A 21,969-nucleotide genomic window follows, 5' to 3' on the forward strand; every position below is an offset into this window, starting at 1 on the left:
TTATGAAATAACAGCCCCAAAAAACCTTCAATAACTCCATATTTTTCTTTCAAGGTTGAATCTGTTTCTCTTCTTTTTATTAGAACTCAATGAAACTGTCATCTGCACCAATGACCACATGGAGGTTGTCATCCCCAGTGCTTTTTTCCTCAACAAAGAGCCTCCAGTTCATGTAAGTGAGCACCAACAAATCCCAAAAGTACTCCTCTTTAAAGTTGACATTTCTCAGCACTAATATCCTGAAGTATTGTCTGTGCAGTTTCCCCTCTCTAGATTTTTTTTGTGTCTGTGTTCTTCATGTTTAGGTTTGGGATTTGCATTTAAATGATCCAGAGTGCCGTGGCGAAGAGATCGGAGACGACTATGTTTTCAGCATAAAGACAAATCTCTCTGACTGTGGAACAATAATGGTAAAAACCTCTACGTTTAACTTTAGCTTTGTCTGTGATGACTTTTTATTTGGGGCATGAATCAAAGAGTGTAACTAATCAAATGTTGCACGTGAACTGAGACATTTAGAACAACTTCAACAAAAGCAGAAGACAAACAACACTTGGTCTCCATTATTAACAACATAAGATCGCCTTCATAATAAATTACTTATTTTACGATGTCTGTGGTTGTTGTGGGAACTGGACCCCCAATCAGGACCCCCATGTGACGGAAACGGACTTACTATTTACATAAAGTAAAAATAACTTTAGAAGCTCCTTCTGGACACGTTTTTTTTTCCCTCTGTGACGTAAATGCAGACTGTGAGGCTCTGTGTGCACATCCACACCATTGAATCAGCTCATAGCAAGTATAATAAGATGGACAGAGAAAGGCACAAACCCTGGGCGCAGACATAAAGGGGTGAAGAGAAAAGAAAAGAGGAGGGGGTTGTGTGTATGTCAAGAAAGAAGGGCAGCGTTGTTCCTTCCCTTAAACAGAGCAGGACCTTATTCACAGCAGCAAAAAGACCCTGAATGCTATTGTAGTTCTAAATTATCAGGATTTACATGGGAATGATGATTATTTGTCGAGGCTCAGTGAAAAGGGAGGCTATAAATCATTTACCAGCTGACACCCTGATTAGTTCAATCCAGCCTCTCTTGTGAATTCAAACTTTGCCGAGGTTTAAATCCCTACTTCAGCCCACGAGTGTCATTTAATTGCTTTCTTGGAATGGTGCAGGTTTTTCTTGTAAAGAACATTAAAAGGTTAACACTGCTCTCAACAGAGAGGAAATCTCCCTGTGCTCCACCTCAGCACTTTTACAAGCGTAGCGGCTGAGAAAAGTAGGTCTGCTCTGGATAAGGCGTCTGTTGCTAAAGGGGGAGAATGCCAGAGCTGCAGATCTTTGTTTTCACCTTGACCTTAAACCTGCCGTCAGAGAAGAAGAAGAGACTGAATTGTAAGGACTAAAGGTCAGAGTTTTTTATTGGAACATGACGGCTCCTGCCTCGGTCACATTTCAGGAAAAACTCTGCCAAATTTGTGAGACAAGGAACATTGATGTAACCCTTTTATAAAGCAAGTCCATGCGGTTCAGACGCTGAATAATGAAGACCTGTTGCACTGCTGTACAGACCTGTCAGGGGTGCCTGTAGTCAGGGGGTGGGGGACTGTTTACCAAGAGGTAGTAAAAGATGTCTCAAGTGTTGGAGTTAAAGTCCTCTCTCCATCTGCACTCAGCAGGAGTCCAGACAAACCTCGGAACGCAACCTTTTCACTCATCCCCGTTTTATGGTTTAACCTACGTAAGCTGCTGGAGAGCTGAATATTCAACAGAATCACTCAAATTCACTGTGTGCCAAATGATGTTAACTGCAGAAGTCACAGTTCAGTTACATAAGGACCACCGTTACTTTTGAACTTGATTCTTTTTGGTGAAAGTCGCTCTGTCAATCTGTCCTTTTGCATTTTGTGCCTTTACTGCATTCACACCTATGAGTAAGTTTGCTTGATTTCAGTTGAAAACTGAATCTGTTAAAGTGAAAGGGTATCTGCAGAGTGCAAGGTGACAGGCTGTATCAAGTCCCATAGGAAAAGAAATTTAGAGAGGAGATCTCAAAAGTGTTTCATTTATGTCTCCTAGACAACAATGAGATCTGTTTGAAAGCAAAATGAGACTATAGCTTATGTCTCCTGTTTCTCATTCTCACCTCCAGAACAAAGTTGCACAAAGTCTCAGCTTAGTCTCCCTTTCAGTTCAAAGGGAGATCTCATCAGAATCTGAAATGATTCTCAGGTATTTCTCAAGTGTTGTGACTCCTTTTGAGCTCAGGTGGGGGAGCTCTCTCAATTGTCTCAATCTAACCTCATCCATTTGTTTTTGTCAGACTCAGTTTTTGTGTCCCAAGTTGAGCTCAGATGGAGCAAAGAAAGAGCCTGAGCTCATCTTTTCATGAACATTTATAGTGCCCTGCAAAATTAAGATTTCAATGTAATTGTCCACAAACTTACAACTCTCATTAAAACATTTGAACCACTTGCAGGATCAGCTATTTAGATGTCAAATGATCTCTTCTTTGAATTCACAGTATGGTCATTCCTTTACAAGTCTGCTTGAAGCAAAACAACTTCACAAAGATTTAGTGTCTTTGAGAGAAATTGCAAAAGATAGAGATTTCATACCAGGTATGACAGAACATTTATTTAAAATATGGGCTGCAAAAGGGCTGAACAGATTTAGCCAGATTATTATAATTAAAGGGGTGGATTCTTTTGGCCGCTGGTGGCCTAACGGTCTAAGTGCCCCATATACAGAGGCTACAGTCCTCGTCGCAGGGGTCTCCAGTTTGATTCCCGTCCGGTCGACCATTTCCTGCATGTCTTCCCCCGCTCACTACTCCCCACATTTCCTGTCTCTCTTCAGTTGTCCTGTCAAATAAAGGCAAAAAGGCCAAAAATATATTTAAAAAAAGAGAAGAATATTATCAATTAATGAGATCTCTCATTTAAGTCTCAAATAAGACTCATGTCATGGTCTCAACTATTTCTCCTAGTGAATTTTAGGAGACACTAATGAGAAACCAATGAGAACAATTTGAAACTTGAATGAGGCTGAAGTGAGAATCTCAATTTTGTCTCCAGAGACTTAGAAGAGAAAGCCTTGAGCAGTACAATTTTCCTCTGGGGTGGACTAGTTCTATATCATGTATCTTGGACTTTAGCACTTTGTCAGTCACATAGATCGGCCAATTAGAAATAAATTGGACACTATTCAAATAATTAATCAACCATTTTAACTAACTTTTGATGAGTGTCCTGCTGCTTTGCTCTGTTTTTAGAGTATTTTGGTGTTTTAAATTGTTAGTAGGACAAAAAGAGATATTTTAAGATGTCTTTACACAAATCTATTGAGCAGAAAAAGCCACGGGAGGTTGATAAGTAATGAAAACAACTAAGTTAAAATGAGGACATGCTATGTCATGTTATTGAAAATACAATTGGATAAAGGACCAGTAGGTTTTTAAGCAGAATCTGTGATTAAAAGAAGTCCTTGGATGTTGTTATTTCACCATTTCAGACATTTTAGAGATTCACTGAAATAAATAGCAGAATTATCAATATGGAAATTATTAATATTAGTGACACTTCTATTAAACTTAATTGTGTACACCAGTAAGCTGCAGATTTAAATTTACACCAGCAGAACATTATTTGAGTCAAAAGTGTGGGAAGAGATTGCTGTGTATTGTTATGATGGGGATTTTCAGATAGCCAAAAGCGAAGTGAGTGACGTTCAGGGTCAGTAGGTTATGAGAATTGTTGAGCTGCTTAAGGCTTTATTGAGCCAATTTAATGAAACGTATAAGAGGAGCTAACGTAGCCCACATCCTGGAGGTTCTTACATAAAAAGCATAAGCATATGGATGTACAATATGTTCTATATTTGTCTCCCTGTTCTTCCCTTAGGCCTCAGATGACACTCACATCATGTTCATAAACACCATACACAACAACGATTCCCAAGTTATCACAAGAAACTACATCAACATCACATTCGTGTGCCGCTACCCTATCAACTACCTCGTCCAGCAACCCAACGGTGAAAACATGATAAGAGTTGATGTCAGGTGAGTGTTTGTTTTGGTTCTTATCATAGGCGTTTCTAGCCCATTTTGGGGAGTGCAGAAGCACCTCTAAATTGAATCCCAGCACCCCTAAAATTTTAGAGATTTTGAACTTTTTTTACTGTATGTCCTTTTTAACAAGCTAGAAAAGTTTTAAAACCATACAGTACTGGGTTGAAACGTAATATTTTAACAAGAAAAACACAGCAGCTCCACTGAGTTTTACATGTTGTGCATTGCATTTCAAATGAAAGTCCAAAAGAAAACACCAATGTCAATTTTTGGTATTTTTGGTACTCACTATAGGGTGCTGGTTTGCTCCAGAAAACATAAATACTGTTTATGTGTATGTTGAGGAGCTGTTGTATCAAAATGAGTTGTCTTTCCCCAGAAATTAGGGCTACCATATGTTTCTTTATGATTCCAATCCATTCCTCTTTTGCTGTGGCTCAGCATTTAAATAACCTTTATCAGATTTGATGGTTTAGTCACAGACTTTCCCAAAAAGTGTTTTACTTTTCTTTCACAAATGTGGGAATGAAATTGCATTAAAATGTACAAAACAATGAAATGTATCTTGCCTGGCTCAGTACCTCTAAACATCCGATCCTAGAATCGCCCCTGGTTCTTATCGAGACTTCCCAGTGGAATTATTCGTTTTGAACATGTGGCTCTTGAACTTCCTCTGTCTACAGAACCATCACTCTGAACACAGAGGATGGGAACTTTTCAGTGTCCATGCTGCTGTACAAAGATGAGGCCTTTGAGGACAAATGGAACACTGTGCCATCGCTGACACTGGATGATGACATCTTTGTAAAAGTGTTCATGGTAAATCACCTGGTCATGTTTTTTTTTCTGCTACAGGTTATCAAAGACTTAACCTTAATACATTTATCACACATTGTCCTGAAGACTGTTTACTTTTGCAGATGACTGTGTTAACTGAGCTTTACAACACATTTAAAAGTATGCTAGCAATTGACAGCTTTTTTTGGAGCAGACTAGCATGTTGTTTCTTGATGTGAAGCAATATGTTGTGCAGGGCTTTCTTCCGAGCAATGCTGGAAATCTAACTCTCCTCCCATGACCAGATGGTAATTTGAGTGCAGCTCCTCTTCTCCTCAATGTTGTTGTAACCCTTTGGTCCAGCTGTTGTTTACCAACTATGAATCATCATTTAGTGACCCAGTATGGATTAACCCTGTGTGAAAAAATACTAGACTGTTACCCTACCCCGTGTGTCTCACAGATACCTGCTCACCTGATGCTGCGCATGGAGAGATGCTGGGCTACTCCAACCAGTGATCCTTACAGCAATATTCAGTACACCTTCATCAGAGACAGGTCTGTCTCTAAATCTAAAATATCATCAAATCAGTTTTAACACCGAAACACTACATATTGCTAATTTACATTGATTCAAAAGTAGTTAACAAGTGTGTGCAGAGGCCCGAACGAGCAGGTAAAAGTAGTTGATTAACAGTTTAAATGATATTTGGTTGAATGGTGGATTGAATAGGAGATAAATGGTTAGAATGGTCAGCCAAAAAGAATTGAATGAAGGGAAAAAGTCAGGTAAAGTTGAAATACTTTGTGATAAGTTATCTGAATACTTAAAATATTGTTAACAGATTCATTTGTTAGCTTATTCTAAAAATGTTAGCCAAAGTAGGCAAATGGATAAACATTTGACTCATACATATTTTTAGTTCAAGGCAGGATGTTTTTGTCCCCAGTACACCAAGTCTCTAATGTGTTATGCACAGGGTGCAAACTACACCATTGCAGACTTTATTGTGTAAGTAAAGGCGTAGTTAGTGATGGCTTAACTTAGTTCCAGTGCTGCTGTGGAATTGCAATGTGTCAGCAGCTATATATGGTTGGATATATAGTTAAAGGATTGAAAAAGTAAGCTGGTAAGTAAGGAAAATAGTTGATTTAGTTTGCTAATGTTGAAATATTTAGGTAATGTGTCGTATTGAATAACATGGTTTGACATGGTGAGCAAACATAGAGGATACACTTTTGAAAATGTTCAAAAGTAAGCTAAAGAAAGGTGAAATACTATGAAATACTTTGTTTATCTATTAGCTTAAACTGAAATAATTAGCTGAAAGATAAACAAAGTATTCTGCACAAGTTAAATATTAAAATTGTCATCTAACATTGAGATGGGTATCTTTGAATGGAAAATAGTTTAAATTATCAGTTTAATAGATGGATTAACAATTTGTAATAGTTAAATAGTGAAATGGTAATCTCAAGTAATGGATTAGTGGTTGGGTAAGGGTGCCACCAAGGATTCAGGGCCCCTTAAAAAATATAACAGATTGGGCCCCACCACTTCAATATCTCATATTTTTCATTTTAAGGGCCCCTGTCAGTCATGGACTCTTAAAATCATCCTAACTTCTCACATCCAGCATCCCTGACCCAACAACCCTTAAAATTGACGGTTCCGTTGTTTTTTGAGAATTGTATATTCTCTTTTGTTCAATCTTTAATATAAAACAGAGGAATTTAAAAACATCCTTATTAATTGCTATGTCACTCTTAACCTAACCAGAGCTCAGAGGTCTGTCTGTGCTCAGCTGAGATGTGGTATCCTTCCTCTGGCATTAGAAACAGGTCGCTTCCACTCTGTTCCAGAGGAGGAGACGAAGTGTTCCTTGTGTGATCTGGAGGAAGTTGAAAATGAAATGCACTTTTTATTCTACTATCCTTCATATCATGATCAACAAAATATCAGAAAACTGTCCTGATTTATTTTGCATATCCGATGAAGATCGTCTTCAGTTCCTGTTTGCTCACAAAGTGTTCCAGTTTGCTCAGTTTGTGTTAAATGCTGTTCAGCAGCGTAGGAGCACACTCTATGTCTGATTTAGTTGTTGTCACTGCCAAATGTCTAAAGTGTACCTCTGTGCTTTACTTTAGGTCACTGTTGGACATGTGCAGTATTGTAACTGCTCTTCTTTCTTCTATTTTTCTTTTTCTTCTGACGTTGTTGCTCCTATTTTGTTTTGTTTTGTAGTGTCTTGTAAGTCCGTATGGGCTGGGCACCTTAAGGTGCACGACACAATGAATAATAAATAAACTAAACTAAACTAAACTAAACTAAGCTATGTCATGGCAATTAATGGTTAATCAGGTTTAAACAAAGTTGTTTTATTATGTAATATCAGTTAAACAAAAACATTTTACAGTGGTGCTTTGAACTTGAATAGCCTCTCTGTTCTGCCATCTAGTATATAAAAAAAGAATATGTAGGTGAGATTTTTATAGATCGGGTTAAATCCTTGTTATGGAAATTGGCTCTGTTATTTCACCACACTCATTGCAAACAGTTCCAAGTCCTCTTACATGAGAGCTGTTGAAATCTGAAATAAGAGAGTATGTTGCTTAGAGAGCTGGCAAGACAACAACGCTCATAGCCTGGTCATGTGACTCCTGTCTGAGGGGCCATGTGCGTTTGTCAGTTCAACAGCTGTGCATGTCCTTGACTACCAGGCAGTATTTGGTACTGTTAGCAACAGTAGAGCAGTGAAATGCGCAGTGATTTCACAGTGTCAGAGGGAAAGAAAAACACTCTCACAAATCTGTCTCTCACTGGATCGTATCACTTCAGCAGTGTTTACATTGTTTTTTTTAGCTTTGCAATTCATCACGTGTTGTAATATATTCCTGGTCACCTCAGTAGAGTATTTCCTTAGAGATTAAAATGTCACTACCATCAGGCCTTTCTGATTTCTTTGTCTTCCTCCTGTAGCTGCCCGGTGTTGTCAAATGAACAGACACTAAGTGTGCTAAAGAATGGCCAGGGTCCAGAGGCCATGTTCAGGATACAAATGTTCAAGTTTGTTGGCAGCTCTTACACCAACGTCTTCCTCCACTGCAATGTCCAGATCTGCCACAACACCGTGGGGCTGTGCCAGCCTGTGAGTGAGCTCATGCAACACCCATTCCTCACACTTGTAGTCAGAGGCCAGTTCAGACAAGTAGCCTGGTTTATGTGCATCTTACATTCTCAATATAGACCCATCAGCCTAGAGTTACTTTTTAGCCTTATAAGCTTATTCTGATTTTAAATGGGGAGTGCTCAACATCAAGGTTTATAGCATCATTCATCATGTTCCATTTCTTTATTTACCACACAGAACTGTTCCAGTGATGATGGATTAATGAGAACAAGGAGAGACATCCCTCTCTCACATACAGTGTCTTACGGACCCATCAGACGATTACTAAATGACAATGAAAAGCCCAATCTGAGTAGGTTTTCACCTTTATTATAAGTCCTGTAACTCACATGAATCACAAAGCTTAAGCTTTGTCATTTCCAAGGCTTGAAGACTCTAGTTAAGTATATGGGATTCATATGCTAATTGGGCTTCTGTCTGTCCTTTTCTCTCTAGCTGCAGGCGGAGTACCACCTGTGGAGACCTTTGTGCTAGGAGCACTGCTGGTCGTCTTGCTGCTGATCACAGGAGTGTTTGGGAGACTGTGGCTTCGATCCAGACGTTTTTACCCGGCGCGGGAAGCACAGCTCACCCTGTCCAACATTCACCACATCTCAGAGGTGGCCTCATGAGTGTGAAGCAGAGGATAGGGGACCTTTTGTGGACAAAAATAATGGACATTCAAAAACATACATTTGTACAAATACAAACACACATGTGCAGGTGTGTTTAATATAATATTGTAAGTCTCGCGTATTTTCTCTTTATAAAAAAAAATTATTTTGTTTTCTGAAATCAAAAATAAAGGTCTCCTTTGGGTTTTTTACAGTTTTTTTCCACTGTTGAAAAATATTTTTTAGCAATGGTTTGAAGCACTATCTTGCAGTAGGCATAGACTGTGTAAAATATGGACGTAGTATCTGTGACGTCACCCATCTGTTTCTGAAGCACTATTTTGAGGCCAATCCACGGCGGCAGCCATATTGCTGCCGTCAAGTGAGTGTGACGAAAAGAGGCGGGCTTTGAGCCTCCTAGCCAACAGTTACAGTGTTCCTGACTGCCAATCAAGTCAGCTGTGCCTCTCATTGGAAGACTCATAATCTCAATATCTTCAAAATTGCCGCGCTATGAAAAAAATAAATTCACCCCCCGTACAATGTGTGCCGATCGAGAAATTAACTATCCAGACTACACTCGTTTTTTTAACCAGACTGTAAACATGTTTATTTCTGCTGTAAAGATCGTCTTCTTTGAATCTGTGTGTATGTGGTTTCAGGTACTTCAGGTGCCAGCCTCAAGCAGTTCCTCGATAAACTGCAGTTTTTAGCACTTCTGCATTGGACTCAGAGTTTGCTGCTTGGCAGTAGGCCTGCTTGGACTCTTCAGAGGTATTTAAATTTTACAACACCTCCATAATAAATATTATATTTTATCTCTTTTCAAACTTTTTTCTACATATAATTTAGTACTTCAAGTTTTTGTCATTCAAGGTTCAAGGTTCAAGGTTCATTTTATTGTCATTCAGTCATACTAAAAGACATGAAGGAACGAAACACATTACTCAGGTCCAGCAGCATACAGAATAGATAACAAGCTAAAAGATTTCAGACTGACTTAAATTTAAATGCAGGATTTTTTATTTTTTCAGGAGAATTTGGTTTGGTGGTCATGGATCTAAATACTGTGGAAGAGGATTAGAGCCACTGGAAAAAATAAATGTCAATTCCTTTTCTATTATTAATAATATTCTGAGAAAAAAGTCAGAATTCTGACTTTAATCTCAGAATTCTGACTTTAATCACAGAATAATAATAATAATAATAATATATTATATTTTATTTTTTTCAGTGGCCCTAATCCTCTTCCGTAAAATGCAGATGACCAACAGCCTTAGTAAACCATCCACCACTACTTAGTCCGTAACATATTTGTAAGTCATTTGAATTGCGTGGCTTGAGTCTGTGTCCTGCAAAGTTTAAACCAAGTGCACAGACATTTCATGAGTCATTACATGTAAAACTGCCCTCAGGGTATTTCCCACTCCGTCTATTTCAGTGCCGTCTAATAGGTCTGCGTCCATAAACCTAAATATGACTCGGACATTTACGTGATGACGTTGTGCTGCGGCGTGCCGCTCCAGGATCAACACAAGCCGACCGCCTCAGAGGAGAAGGACTAACAACCGAGGAACCAGCTACAACCAGAACACATCACTGGGATATTTACTGCACTGTGAAATGCGTATGTCACTGTAGTTTCCATATTGCTGATTTCACCGGAGATGATTCAAGAGAAGAAGCTCTGATAAAAACCCATCTGAAGAACCCCTTTACTCGGGTAAGTTTACACAAGCTACCAGCTAGCTTGCTAACGAAGTGTAGCTGCTAATGCTAACTGGCCATGTTGTTGATGCGCTTTTGTGTGACTTAACAAAGTTTTTGACTTTTGAATGCAACCTTCTCTGTTGTGTCATTATCATTTTACAGCTACTTATATGGACTCTGGTCATGTTGTTTGCATTGTGAACCATAATTGTGTATAATACTACACACCGGCTGGAGCTGTGTTGTTTGTGTTTTTAGCTGTTTGCTAACCTGCCAGCTTTGCTTGCGTCACTTAGCTGGCTGTTGCTGACCATGTTCTGCAGAGACTGGAACAATGGGTCTCCTGTGCGGCTTTGCGGTCTGGACTTGCAGCATTGTTGTAGGACCTTAATAGTTGTCTATTGTCGTTGTAGCAAGCGTTCATTATTCCACAAATCCTTGCACAGAGGTAACTAAGGTTGCCAACTTTCTCCCTACTAAATAAGGGACAGGTGCACGGTGGTGTGAGCATGATGTGGGAATTCAGCGTATATTCTGATTCTGATTCAACTGGAAATGCAGAAAGTGTGTATATTCTACGTTAGCCCTGAAGTGCAAATCAGAAAAGACAACGACAGATCAGAAAACAAAATGACAAATCAGAAAACACAATGACAAATCAGAAAACACAACGACAAATCAGAAAACACAACGACAAATCAGAAAACACAATGACAAAATCAGAAAACACAACGACAAATCAGAAAACACAATGACAAAATCAGAAAACACAATGACAAATCAGAAAACAGCGACAAATCAGAAAACACAACGACAAATCAGAAAACAGCAACAAATCAGAAAACACAACGACAAATCAGAAAACTCCATGACAAATCAGAAAACACAATGACAAATCAGAAAACAGCGACAAATCAGAAAACACAATGACAAATCAGAAAACACAACGACAAATCAGAAAACAGCGACAAATCAGAAAACACAATGACAAATCAGAAAACACAACGACAAATCAGAAAACACAACGACAAATCAGAAAACAGCAACAAATCAGAAAACACAACGACAAATCAGAAAACAGCGACAAATCAGAAAACAGCGACAAATCAGAAAACTCAATGACAAATCAGAAAACAGCGACAAATCAGAAAACTCAATGACAAATCAGAAAACAGCGACAAATCAGAAAACACAATGACAAATCAGAAAACACAACGACAAATCAGAAAACAGCGACAAATCAGAAAACACAACGACAAATCAGAAAACACAACGACAAATCAGAAAACAGCGACAAATCAGAAAACACAATGACAAATCAGAAAACACAACGACAAATCAGAAAACACAACAACAAATCAGAAAACATCGACAAATCAGAAAGGACGACAAATCAGAAAAGACAACGACAAATCAGAAAACAGCAACAAATCAGAAAACAGCGACAAATCAGAAAACGGCGACAAATCAGAAAACACAACAGAGACAACAATGAAAAATGGGATGCACCAAAAAAAAATTCTTGGCCGAAACAGAAAACCGAAAATGAGGAGACCAAGGCCGAAAACTGAAACACCGAAATAAATTATTCTGCCAATTATTAGTAGGGAGACCGGGGACAGTTTTAACATTTCACTACTTGGTTTTGAGATTAACCATGCATTTTCTGTTTATGTTGCACAGACATTTTCTAGGCTCTTTATCCTCAAATGTGACTTTGAAAAAACATATTTCGTAAGTCCTTAAAGAATTAAGCTTAGACGATGTATGTCACTTTGTCATGTTTTTTTTTTAAGTCAAAGGGAATATAACAACTGTTTAATACTTTAATGAAAGTATGTTGTGAAGACAGAAAGGGTAAATGTTATTTATTTGTAAATGCACTGGCCACCCCTGCCTATGAGAGCCTCAGTTGGGCCACCCCGGTCAAAAAGCTCTGGACACGCCCCTGCTCCAAGGCCACTCTGTTCTCCTTCTCCTGCGCTGTGCGCTTCTCCGTCTCCAAGCGGGTTCTCCGCATCCATCGCGACCTGGATCATTTCTCGTGCGCGCTGCTTTATTCCCACATCCAAGTAATGATCTTTATAACGTGGATCAAGTACAGTCGTGATGAAGTGCAGAGGATCTGAATAGGTCTCAGTGAAACGTGTGCTGACAGACTCTAAGAGTACTTTTCATAGTTTTCACTCCGTGGTCCGTCTCAACCTCTTTGCTTAGAAGACACTTTAGTGCTGCAGTTAAAGGAAGAACGTCTGCTACAGATGCATCAGAGGAGCTGATCTCTTTAGTTAGCTGCTCAAAGGGGGCAAGAAGAGAGGGAATGTTCTCTTTTAAGACCCACATGTGTGAAGTGAATGTCACGGGGAACTTGATCTGCACTGCAGGACTCCCTTTTGCACAAAGCAATCCAGACGCGGTTTTTGCTTGTGTCATCACAACATTCTGTTTTGGCCGTGTTGTTTTGGTGAAAAAAGTGTTTCGGACGGCCAAATTTTTGGTGCATCCTAGTTGATAGTCAATATACGGGACAATAGAGGTCCTGTATGTAACTAACCAATTTAGCCCAATATGCGGGATGTCCCGGCTATTACGGGACAGTTGGCAACCCTAGAGGTAACACTACCAATGAAGCCCGAGGCTAATAATTCCATTCAGAGGTAATGCATTCACCCCGTGCGTCTCTTGCGGCTTATCTGCGAACAACTTGCATAGGATGATGAATATTTCAGTCCAACTGTCAGCAATTACCATATATGAGGAGCATTTCTAAGCCTAAAGGTGAGGGGTCAAGTGTGCCCCGAAGTCCTAAAAGAACCAGCCACCATGTAGCCTGAGAGCATTGTTGTGAAATGTTACTGAACAGCTTTAGAACACATGTGTAAGAGCAAGTCACATAAGGGTTAGAAGGTCTGGGATTTCACGTGGGTTATGTTTGAGGGTTGCATGGTATAATGTTACAACAGCTGACTGCTCCATGTGCTCAACTTACCATGATGTGTACTTTGTTTCTTACATCTTTGAAAACTGTGCATTTCTCCTGGATTTTCTTTTCAGGGTTGACCTCATCACTCCATTTCCCTAACAAAGCCAGTCGGGAGGAAGGAACTTCACCGAAAAATGGAGAATCTGCACTCCCACTGCCTTAAATGCATCAACAGAAGATGCATGGCCAGAACAGAGGCAGGAGTTTGCTGCGACCTTATCGGATGTCCCCTTGTCTGCGGTGCAGTTTTTCACTCTTGCAAACTAGAGGAACACCGTCTGCTGTGTCCGTATGAACGTCTGCCATGCCTTAACAGCGTGTTTGGCTGCCCTTTCACCATCACAAGGATCAAGATGGCACAACACCTTGAGACTTGCCCAGCCAGTATAGTATGCTGTACTATGGAGTGGAATCGTTGGCCTGTGAGCTACTCTGACCGCAAGTCCTACGAAAACTTGAGCAAAGACTTTGATGAAGTGGAGCAGCTAGATATGGCTTTGGCCCTGCAGGATCAGAGGATGTTGTTAGAGTCTCTCAAAGTTACGACTACTGTGTCAAAGAATGGAGACAAGGAAGCAGATGAAAGTAACAAGATGGCCACAGCATCAAGTCTACCAGAGACAGTGTTAGGTAACGGAACTGTGGAAATGGAAGATGAGCCCTATAACGAGCTGTACAGAGCCTCAGTGGAGACGAGCAGGAGTTTAGCAGCAGCCTTGGACATCCTCACTAACTCCAAGGATATCGGTGTGATAGTTGGAAATTTAAACGGGGAAAAGACTGATAAGAAAGGAGCCCTCCACAACGGGGAAAACGGTGATAGTCATAATGTTTATGTGGCCGAGGGTGGTAAGAATGTAGATATGCAGGAGAGTGACTCTGATTCAGAGTGTGAACTGGGAGCAGTCGGTGGAGTGGATTGTGCCGTGGGGACAAACGGTGAAGATGGAGTCGGATGGGTGGAAGAAAATGATTTTGTGGAGTTGTTTTTTGAAGAGAAAGAAGAGAGCATTGAGGAGCCAATAAATGATTCCAACCTCGTCTGGCCAGAGATGCCTCAGGATTACGTGCCTGTCATTGCACTGGAACCTCCCGTGCCTCAGGAAGCACCACTTTCAGCTCCAATGCCATTCCTGCTGTCTGATCACGTGAGAAACAACTTCTTACAACACTTACCTTCTGAACTCAGGTACAGATGTTTGGAGCGTAAACTACAGAACGTAGAGGTGCTCAGAGGAATAAGTATGTTTACATTTAATGGTCGTCGGGCGCTGCTGTCAGACCCTTACCTGTTTCGAGCAAAGATGGAGGACAAGGCAGTGGACACATCTGACCTGGAGGTAGCAGATGACCCAATGGGCCTCCATGGTATTGATCTTATCACTGCAGCCCTGCTCTTTTGCCTTGGGGACTCCCCAGGAGGCAGAGGAATCTCAGACAGCAGGTTCGTCGACGGCTACCACATTGATTTTGGTACTCAGACATTCTCCTTCCCTTCAGCCATTCTCGCAACCAACACCATGGTGGGAGATATCGCCTCAGCCTCGGCCTGCGATCACGCCAGCCCACAGCTTTCCAACCCAAGCCCCTTCCACACGCTCAGGCTGGACCTGGTGCTAGAATGTGTGGCGAGATACCAAACAAAGCAGCGCTCCATGTTCACATTTGTGTGCGGGCAGCTGTTCCGACGCGACGAGTTCTCGTCACATTTCAAAAATGTTCACGGGGATATTCACGCTGGACTCAACGGCTGGATGGAGCAGCGCTGCCCTCTGGCCTACTACGGCTGCACCTATTCCCAAAGAAGATTCTGCCCCTCTGTGCAGGGCTTCAGGATCATCCACGACAGGCACCTCGGCTCGTTTGGGGTTCAGCCCGGTTTACCCTTCAAATCTGGGAACAACATCCCAAGACACACCCGCTACTACCAGTCTCAGTGTGACCAATTCAGCAGTCTTCCATTCGAGGTGTTGCAACATGTAGCATGCTTCCTGGACAGCTTTAGCTTGTGCCAACTGTCCAGAGTGTCCCGCACCATGAGGGACGTGTGTGCTAGCCTGCTTCAGATGCGCGGCATGGTCGTCCTGCTTTGGGATAAGAAACGTCGAGCTGACGGGTCTACTTCATGGCAGATCACAGACAAGGTTAGTCACATTTGCAACATTATAAAAGCCTTAAATACCCAGTTTAATGTGTTGTCTTTGAGCAACAATGATGCACAGGAGGAGTAAATGGGTTATCTGTTATTTTGGTTTCAGGTGTGGAGATTCAGCACAGCGTTCGGTACAGTAAACGAGTGGAAGTTTGCAAACATCGCCAGCATGGCCGACCACCTCAAGAAGTGCAAGTTCAACACGATTGCTCGTCGGGAAGAAGCAATCCCACTGCCGTGCATGTGTTTCACCAGAGAGCTCACAAAAGAGGGGAGGTGTTTACGCTCAGTTCTCAAACCAGTAGCATAAGAGAGCGTTAAAGTTGAAACCATCCTGTGGACAATTCGAAGACCACTAGAACTCAAAAAAAACTGTGTTTTCCTCTCCAGTGTTTACAGACTTTGGTCTCTTCCATCTTCAAAGAGACAGAGAACTCCTGATTTAACAGTTTCCACCATTGGTTATTATTTGCCTCACCTTCAATATGATCTTCACTCCCATAAAAAGCAGCCAGTAGTGGGACAGTTTATTCTTCCAAGGAGGCTGGTGTGCTGTGATCACAGATCCGGACTGAAAACAAGAGAAATGAATTAGTAGCCTTGTATCTTCCACTCTGATGGACTTATTAATACCAGTGGACTGACGTTGTACTGATCTACTCTGACTTTATGTAAATAATCAGATGTTTTGATGTAGAATTTTTTATTTTTATATCAAAAAGACAGTACTGTGCAACAAAGGAGGTAAGAGTAGAGCCTTAACTTATGAAACACTTGATTTTCTAGTCATGAGGTTGTTCAGAGCATCTCAGTGAGATTACTGTGCTGCTTCAGGCTGGAACAGTTTACTGGTATCTTGTTTTATATCACGTCCGGATACCAAGAGTGACCATGCGTGCTCTGCTTTGAGCTCATAAACTTTACAGCTTTGATGCTACATTTTAAGACTGACCAAACATCTGTGGTAGCTGTGCACAACGTATGCCATTTATCAGGATGGTCATACAGTATTCACTGTGGGTGTTGATTGGTGTTCACCAGCATTAGCATGTCACCATCATCATGTTTGGTGTCAGACTGTAGTGTGTTTTGTGGTTTGTAAAAAATCACATTTGTATCAAAGATGGTCCTTCCTCTTGATAGAAGGGCCGGCATGTTAGCCAAGTGAAAGAGAAGTAACACTAATCACCAGCCAAAGGGCAAAACATTTTTAAACTGTGGTTTGTCTGATCTACCAGCTATTTTTACAAATAACCAGCAGTTTGAAGGTTGTTGTTGACTAAAATGTAGCAAGTAATATGATGAATGTACTGTAGCAAATAAGAACCATCTGTGATCCTGGGTTGGGAGCAGAACGTTTGGCTTCCTTAAAGCTGGGGTTGGTAATCAGATTTAGATCCACTTTTTGTTATACTGGTTAAAATTATCTTTATGTCCCGATGGCAATCAATACATAATGTGTTCTTAAAAAAGAGGTAAAAAAAAAAGCTGCTATCTACAGCCGGAGTAAACCTGGGAAAACACCTTTAGGATCCAAATTATGAAACCAATCAAATCCCGTCCTGCCGTTCTGCCCGCCTACTGCGCGTACGTTTTCCTGGCGTGATCTCCCTGTCCCCTGTCTCTGTTTCCCCTGCCTCTATGTACTGCCCCTCTCGCTCAACCTCGAGCCTGTCCCCTCTGACCTGATGAGGTGCTTTGCTCAGAAATGTAGTCCGGATCAGAGTCTAAAAAGCTCTCACCACGGGGGCTCTGACAAGCAAAAAATGAATGACATTTAGTAAGTCCTACAGAAAATTTAGACCTGATATCGTGTCACCGGTACAACTGGATAATGTTAGCATGACAGTTGTGAGTACTAACAATAGCCATGTTTGTTTGTGTTTTTAACTTTCACTATGAGAATGTTTTGGTGTTTTCTTATAACTGAGTGAGACATGAGTTGACGTAGTGCAAAACACAAACCATGTGCTGAGGACCGGTTTGGAATCAGTCACCATCATATGGTCGCGAAGCAGCAGCGCTCGTGCATGTGAGCGTGGGGCGTCGTTTTGGAGGACCTCCGAGGGGGGGTTAGACGGAGTCCCGAAGACATGCTACATTCAAATTCATGCTAGTTGTCCGTGACTACCAACCCTAGCTTTAACAGTAGTTTTGATACTGACAGCAAGTATCTGTGCTTCAGATACTGCCTCAAATCTGGTATGAGCAGCTGCCAGTCAATGCTCCCATCTTTACAATGATTCAGTGATGGACTACTTCAGTTATTGTGCAGAAAAGATTTCAGTTAATGTATGGTGAAGAGAGCAAACGAGAATAGTCGTTTTAGAGTTGAACTTCAGTCAGAGGTTGCAAAATGTCATCAAAAGGTGTTTTGAGTTTTAAGGCTTTATTTTTGGGAATAAAGTTAAGAATTAAAATCACCAAAAACAAACAAAGCTAGCAGTTACATGTGAAAACATGGGTTTCTCTACACCATAGACTGTACAAATAATGGACATAGTATCCGTGACTTCACCCATCTGTTCCTGAGCTCTGTTTTGAAACCAATCGACGACGGCAGCCATATTGGAAATGCGGAACTCAACCAGGCATAGTGTGACATAAAGAGGCGGAGTTTGAGCCTCTTAGCCAACAGCTATGGCTGTTTCCGAAATGGCCTGCTACATACTACTTACTAATGTAGTAGGCAGTAGGTATTGCCTACTACATACTGCGTTTGAATTTAGTATGTAGTATGACTGTTCTGTCCGATCTGTCATGCAGCATGCTGAGCCAGACTTCACTGGATTTCCGGTTTCGGAAGGCGGAAGTAAACAACGGCGAAGCCGATAAATAAAATGCTTATTTAGCATCCATTTATGATTTAAAAAGTTAGGAAGTGGTTTATATGTAATTTGATAACGTTCACAGCACCCAAAAACAGATTTCCTCCTGTCAAAAAATGAGGAAAAAGAAAAAGCAGAACGAGCGCTATGCATTATGGGAAACAGTACGCGAGGAAGACTGGTCCGATGCACACTGAGATATTTTCCCGTATCAGTAGACATCCGGGGAGTTTTGGCTTACTGCAGATTTTGCTCTTGTTCACATACTACTTACTACATACTGAATTTTGGACATATCAGTACGTACTGCTAGTATAGTAGGAGATTTCAGAAACAGCCTATGTGTTCCCGACCGGGAGTCACGTCAGTCATGTCCTTATTTGGGCAAAAACTCATAATCTTAATATCTTCTGAACCGTCACGTTAGAAAAAAATTCACCCCCGTACAGTGTGTGCCGATAGAGAGATTAGCTACGTAGAGCCAAGCCGTTTTCTGAACCAGGCTGTAAACATGTTTATTAATGCTGTAAAGATCGTCTTCTTAGAAGAAAATTCTCAGTGAATTGCAGTTTAAAACACTTCTGCATTGGCTTCATAGTTTGAGACCGGAGGTTGCCGCTTGCTCTACACACAAGACGGGTCGTGACTAGAGCTGCTGCTAGCTATTCCTCCAATATACAACAAGCATGGTTATTGTGGTTAGTAGCAAATAATCTTTACTTTATTGCACAGTTATAGACGGGTACAATACATCCATCAATACTCACGTCGTGGTCGCAGAATCAGAGAGGAAAGAAGTGTCAAAGCTGCTCTAGTTTCTCTCCCTCAGTGTCAGACCTCATGAAACCCTGCAGGCCAGGTGTAAAGAAAAACGCAACAGGCATACTTTCCCTCCAAAAATGAACACTAATGATGTTTCTGATCATTATTTATCATGTGTATGGTTTTGACACTACACGTCCACTGTGTTCAAATGTTGGCATCTCAGGGTTGTAGCATGAAGCTTTGTCTCGCAGTAGATGTGTGTGTAGTTGACAGAATTGCTGAGAACAACACAACTAGTCAGCTCCTTGATAATTGTGGGGTCTTAGAGTTGGCTGGTGTACCATTCAGTATTATAATGATGTAACTGTGTGTGTTGCAGTGCTTGGACTAACAAATTACAGGTTTTCATGTTTGTCCTCCGTCAGGGTCAAGCTAACAGGCCGTTAGGAGAAATGCTGTTTGATTGTTCTCTGGAGTGATGTTTGGTTTAAGAGATAACGTCTAATAACACGGGACACATTTTGATCCCTTGTGTGAGAAATAAAGCTTCAGATGTTTTGCATTGTTTAAAAGAAATAGGTTGGAAATGTCGCAGAAAAATAACTGGTAAGAAAAAAAAAAGGAAGTCCCTCGTAGAAGTTGTGTTTTTATTGTTTTTATACTTTTGAAGTTTGATGTTGAGCCCAAATGATGTTGAAACTAAGCTGTGTTTTTACTCTGAAGAAGTCCCCAGTGTTTGTTTTGTTTTCTTATTTTTTTACTGGTACTTTCATTTGAAAAGAAAAAGAATCAGCCTCTGTTTTATTAGGATTTGTCTTTGAATTATTGATTTGCACAAGAGAGCATGTACTGTAAACTTTAAATCATCATGCTGAGGGCTTTTTCTTTGCTCCAGCAGCGGAGGATTTGCCTCCCTCTTGTTTTGCATGTGAGTTTGATGAGTATCAGTCTGTCCTTTTGCAGGTTTAAAAAAATGTATTCCTCAGGCACAGTGCAGCACATTGTCATATTTACTCTGACATTTAAAATGAATTGAAATTCAGCAAAATCTGAGCACACACCCTCATTATTCAGGTGTTATGGAAGATTTAAGTGAATGGCCTGAGTATGACCAGTCTTTGTCTCTTGGGGTTCCTCCTGCATTGAGACAAATGTCTGCAGCACACCTTTTTTTTAAATAAAGCAGTCTTTTGAGGCACTTGGAGTGCAGCAACACTTTGATCAGCATTTTACGTTTTTTCACTCCTGCTTAAGTGTATTTTCACCACAATATGCCGGCTTCATTTGTTTGACTTTTGAAGCATTTTAATAAAGAGGCTTTGTTTGTAAATGTTGGTGTCTGTTTTATTTTCACCTTTTATACCAGCAGGGCTCAACTGATGAACAGTTATTAGATGACATGCAGTGTTAGGAAATGAGTCAGTGCTGTTAACAAGACTGACAGTCCTGAAGACAAAGACCAAAGAACGGTAAACAAACTTAAAGCTCCCTTTTGTCATGTGAAGAAATCAAAAGCAGAAGAAGTTAGTAGCTCACATTAAAAAAGGTCAAACATTGTCTTGTCTTAAGTTTGAAGAACTTGAATCCAGACTAGATTCTCACTTAACCCTCATGTTATGTTGTGGGTCAAATTGACCCTTTTTAAAGTTTTTTAGGCAATATATGCCATTACCTTCCAAACCAGCTAAATGCAACACAAAATATAAATCTGGGCAGCATGTGACAGAAGAGGTGTTGTGTTAATTTATCAACACCACTTCATTAAGAAAAAAAAAATTCTAAATGTAAAATAAACAAAAAGCAATGTAACCTAAAACTACTGTAGTTATATTTAGGTATTTCCAATGTACATTAAAAACAGTTTTAACATTAATTTTAGTGAAAACGAGTGAGTTATCCTCATTGAACCATGATCTGTGAGAATTAAAGAACACCAATGGACTAATTGATTTAAATGGTTCGTAATGGAGTTAAAAATTAGATTTAAAAAAATGTGTACTGGGATTTTTGGGGTTCTGACACTTTTGGATAATTGAATATGCCCCGGGTCAAATTGAACCAGGAAAATGATTGCTGTTCCAGAGAAACGAACATAACAGGAGGGTTAAAATAAACCTGGCTCATAATTAAAACAGTATTGTGATAAGATTCCAGCTGAACTGCAGGCAGGAATGATCAACATTTCCTCACAGGTGAGAAAAGTTAAATGTCCTCCAACCACTAGATGGCGCCTCAACCACACAATCTGACCTCATCATACAGTAAACATTGAAATGTTTGTGCAATCTGCACTGAGCTGAGTCAGTATGTGACTCATCCTAATGTGTTTATGGTCCAAGGTAAGGTAGATGAAGGAAGAGACAAGCATATGTACAAATGTAAGAAAGAATAAAAGGGACATTTGAATTATGTGTAATTATATGGATTGAGATTAGAGGCCATTGTTGATCTCGTTAAGACTCTCAAGTGTGATAGAAAAAAACATTAGTCCCTTATTAGAAGAAAAAAAACAAGTAATCAACCTGGGGTTGGCCCTCTTCCAATCTCGCCTTAAAGTATTTATAATTAGACTACAGTTTTGTTGACACTGGAGGCAGACCATGGTAATTGTTCTTTCCATTAATGCAGCATATGTTTATGAGCTTTTCTTCTTGATGTAATTAACTCTAAATCACCACAGAACACAACAATGTAATACTGTGCAAAGTTTGTCAGTTGTCTGTGCTGCTTGTTTGTGTTTGTTAGGCTGAAATGATGATCAGCTTGGTGTAATCAGAATTTACTGTGAACTCTTTTAGAGGCTTTAAAAGGCTGAATATCCTGCGTTCATTACAGATCAGAGGTGTGAATCAACAGCACAGTTGCAAAGGCTAATGTGTTGACAAACTCAGTAGGCC

General features: G+C 40.4%; 2 protein-coding genes and 1 long non-coding RNA gene across 3 annotated transcripts; 2 read left to right on the plus strand and 1 right to left on the minus strand.

The window, feature by feature from the left end:
• Positions 1-3,913: 3,913 nt before the first annotated feature.
• Positions 3,914-8,791, plus strand: si:dkeyp-110a12.4 (pancreatic secretory granule membrane major glycoprotein GP2). The gene is made up of 6 exons (XM_034675917.1): positions 3,914-4,064; positions 4,757-4,892; positions 5,314-5,408; positions 7,831-7,999; positions 8,219-8,333; positions 8,477-8,791. The coding sequence occupies exons 1-6, from the start codon at positions 3,925-3,927 to the stop codon at positions 8,650-8,652; spliced, it is 831 nt and encodes a 276-aa protein (XP_034531808.1). The 5' UTR covers positions 3,914-3,924; the 3' UTR covers positions 8,653-8,791.
• LOC117806841 lies at positions 8,189-10,775 on the minus strand. Its single transcript, XR_004629771.1, has 2 exons — positions 10,615-10,775; positions 8,189-8,675 (listed from the first exon to the last, which is right to left on the minus strand). It is a non-coding gene; the product is annotated as an uncharacterized LOC117806841 (long non-coding RNA).
• On the plus strand, positions 10,126-20,402 carry fbxo30a (F-box protein 30a). Its single transcript, XM_034675916.1, has 3 exons — positions 10,126-10,357; positions 13,399-15,471; positions 15,586-20,402. The coding sequence occupies exons 2-3, from the start codon at positions 13,462-13,464 to the stop codon at positions 15,787-15,789; spliced, it is 2,214 nt and encodes a 737-aa protein (XP_034531807.1). The 5' UTR covers positions 10,126-10,357; positions 13,399-13,461; the 3' UTR covers positions 15,790-20,402.
• Positions 20,403-21,969: the final 1,567 nt, after the last annotated feature.

This window comes from Notolabrus celidotus, chromosome 22 (genome assembly GCF_009762535.1).
Source record: "Notolabrus celidotus isolate fNotCel1 chromosome 22, fNotCel1.pri, whole genome shotgun sequence".
Taxonomy (NCBI): Eukaryota; Metazoa; Chordata; class Actinopteri; order Labriformes; family Labridae; genus Notolabrus; species Notolabrus celidotus.

What these genes read in the sequence shown, in the direction of transcription:
- fbxo30a (XM_034675916.1), top strand. Translation starts at nt 13,462, where the DNA reads ATGGAGAATCTGCACTCCCACTGCCTTAAATGCATCAACAGAAGATGC. An exon ending in CATGGCAGATCACAGACAAG is followed by an intron (nt 15,472 to 15,585) that starts GTTAGTCACATT and finishes TTTTGGTTTCAG; the next exon opens with GTGTGGAGATTCAGCACAGC.
- si:dkeyp-110a12.4 (XM_034675917.1), top strand. Translation starts at nt 3,925, where the DNA reads ATGTTCATAAACACCATACACAACAACGATTCCCAAGTTATCACAAGA. An exon ending in TCTTTGTAAAAGTGTTCATG is followed by an intron (nt 4,893 to 5,313) that starts GTAAATCACCTG and finishes TGTGTCTCACAG; the next exon opens with ATACCTGCTCACCTGATGCT. An exon ending in CAATGAAAAGCCCAATCTGA is followed by an intron (nt 8,334 to 8,476) that starts GTAGGTTTTCAC and finishes TTTTCTCTCTAG; the next exon opens with CTGCAGGCGGAGTACCACCT.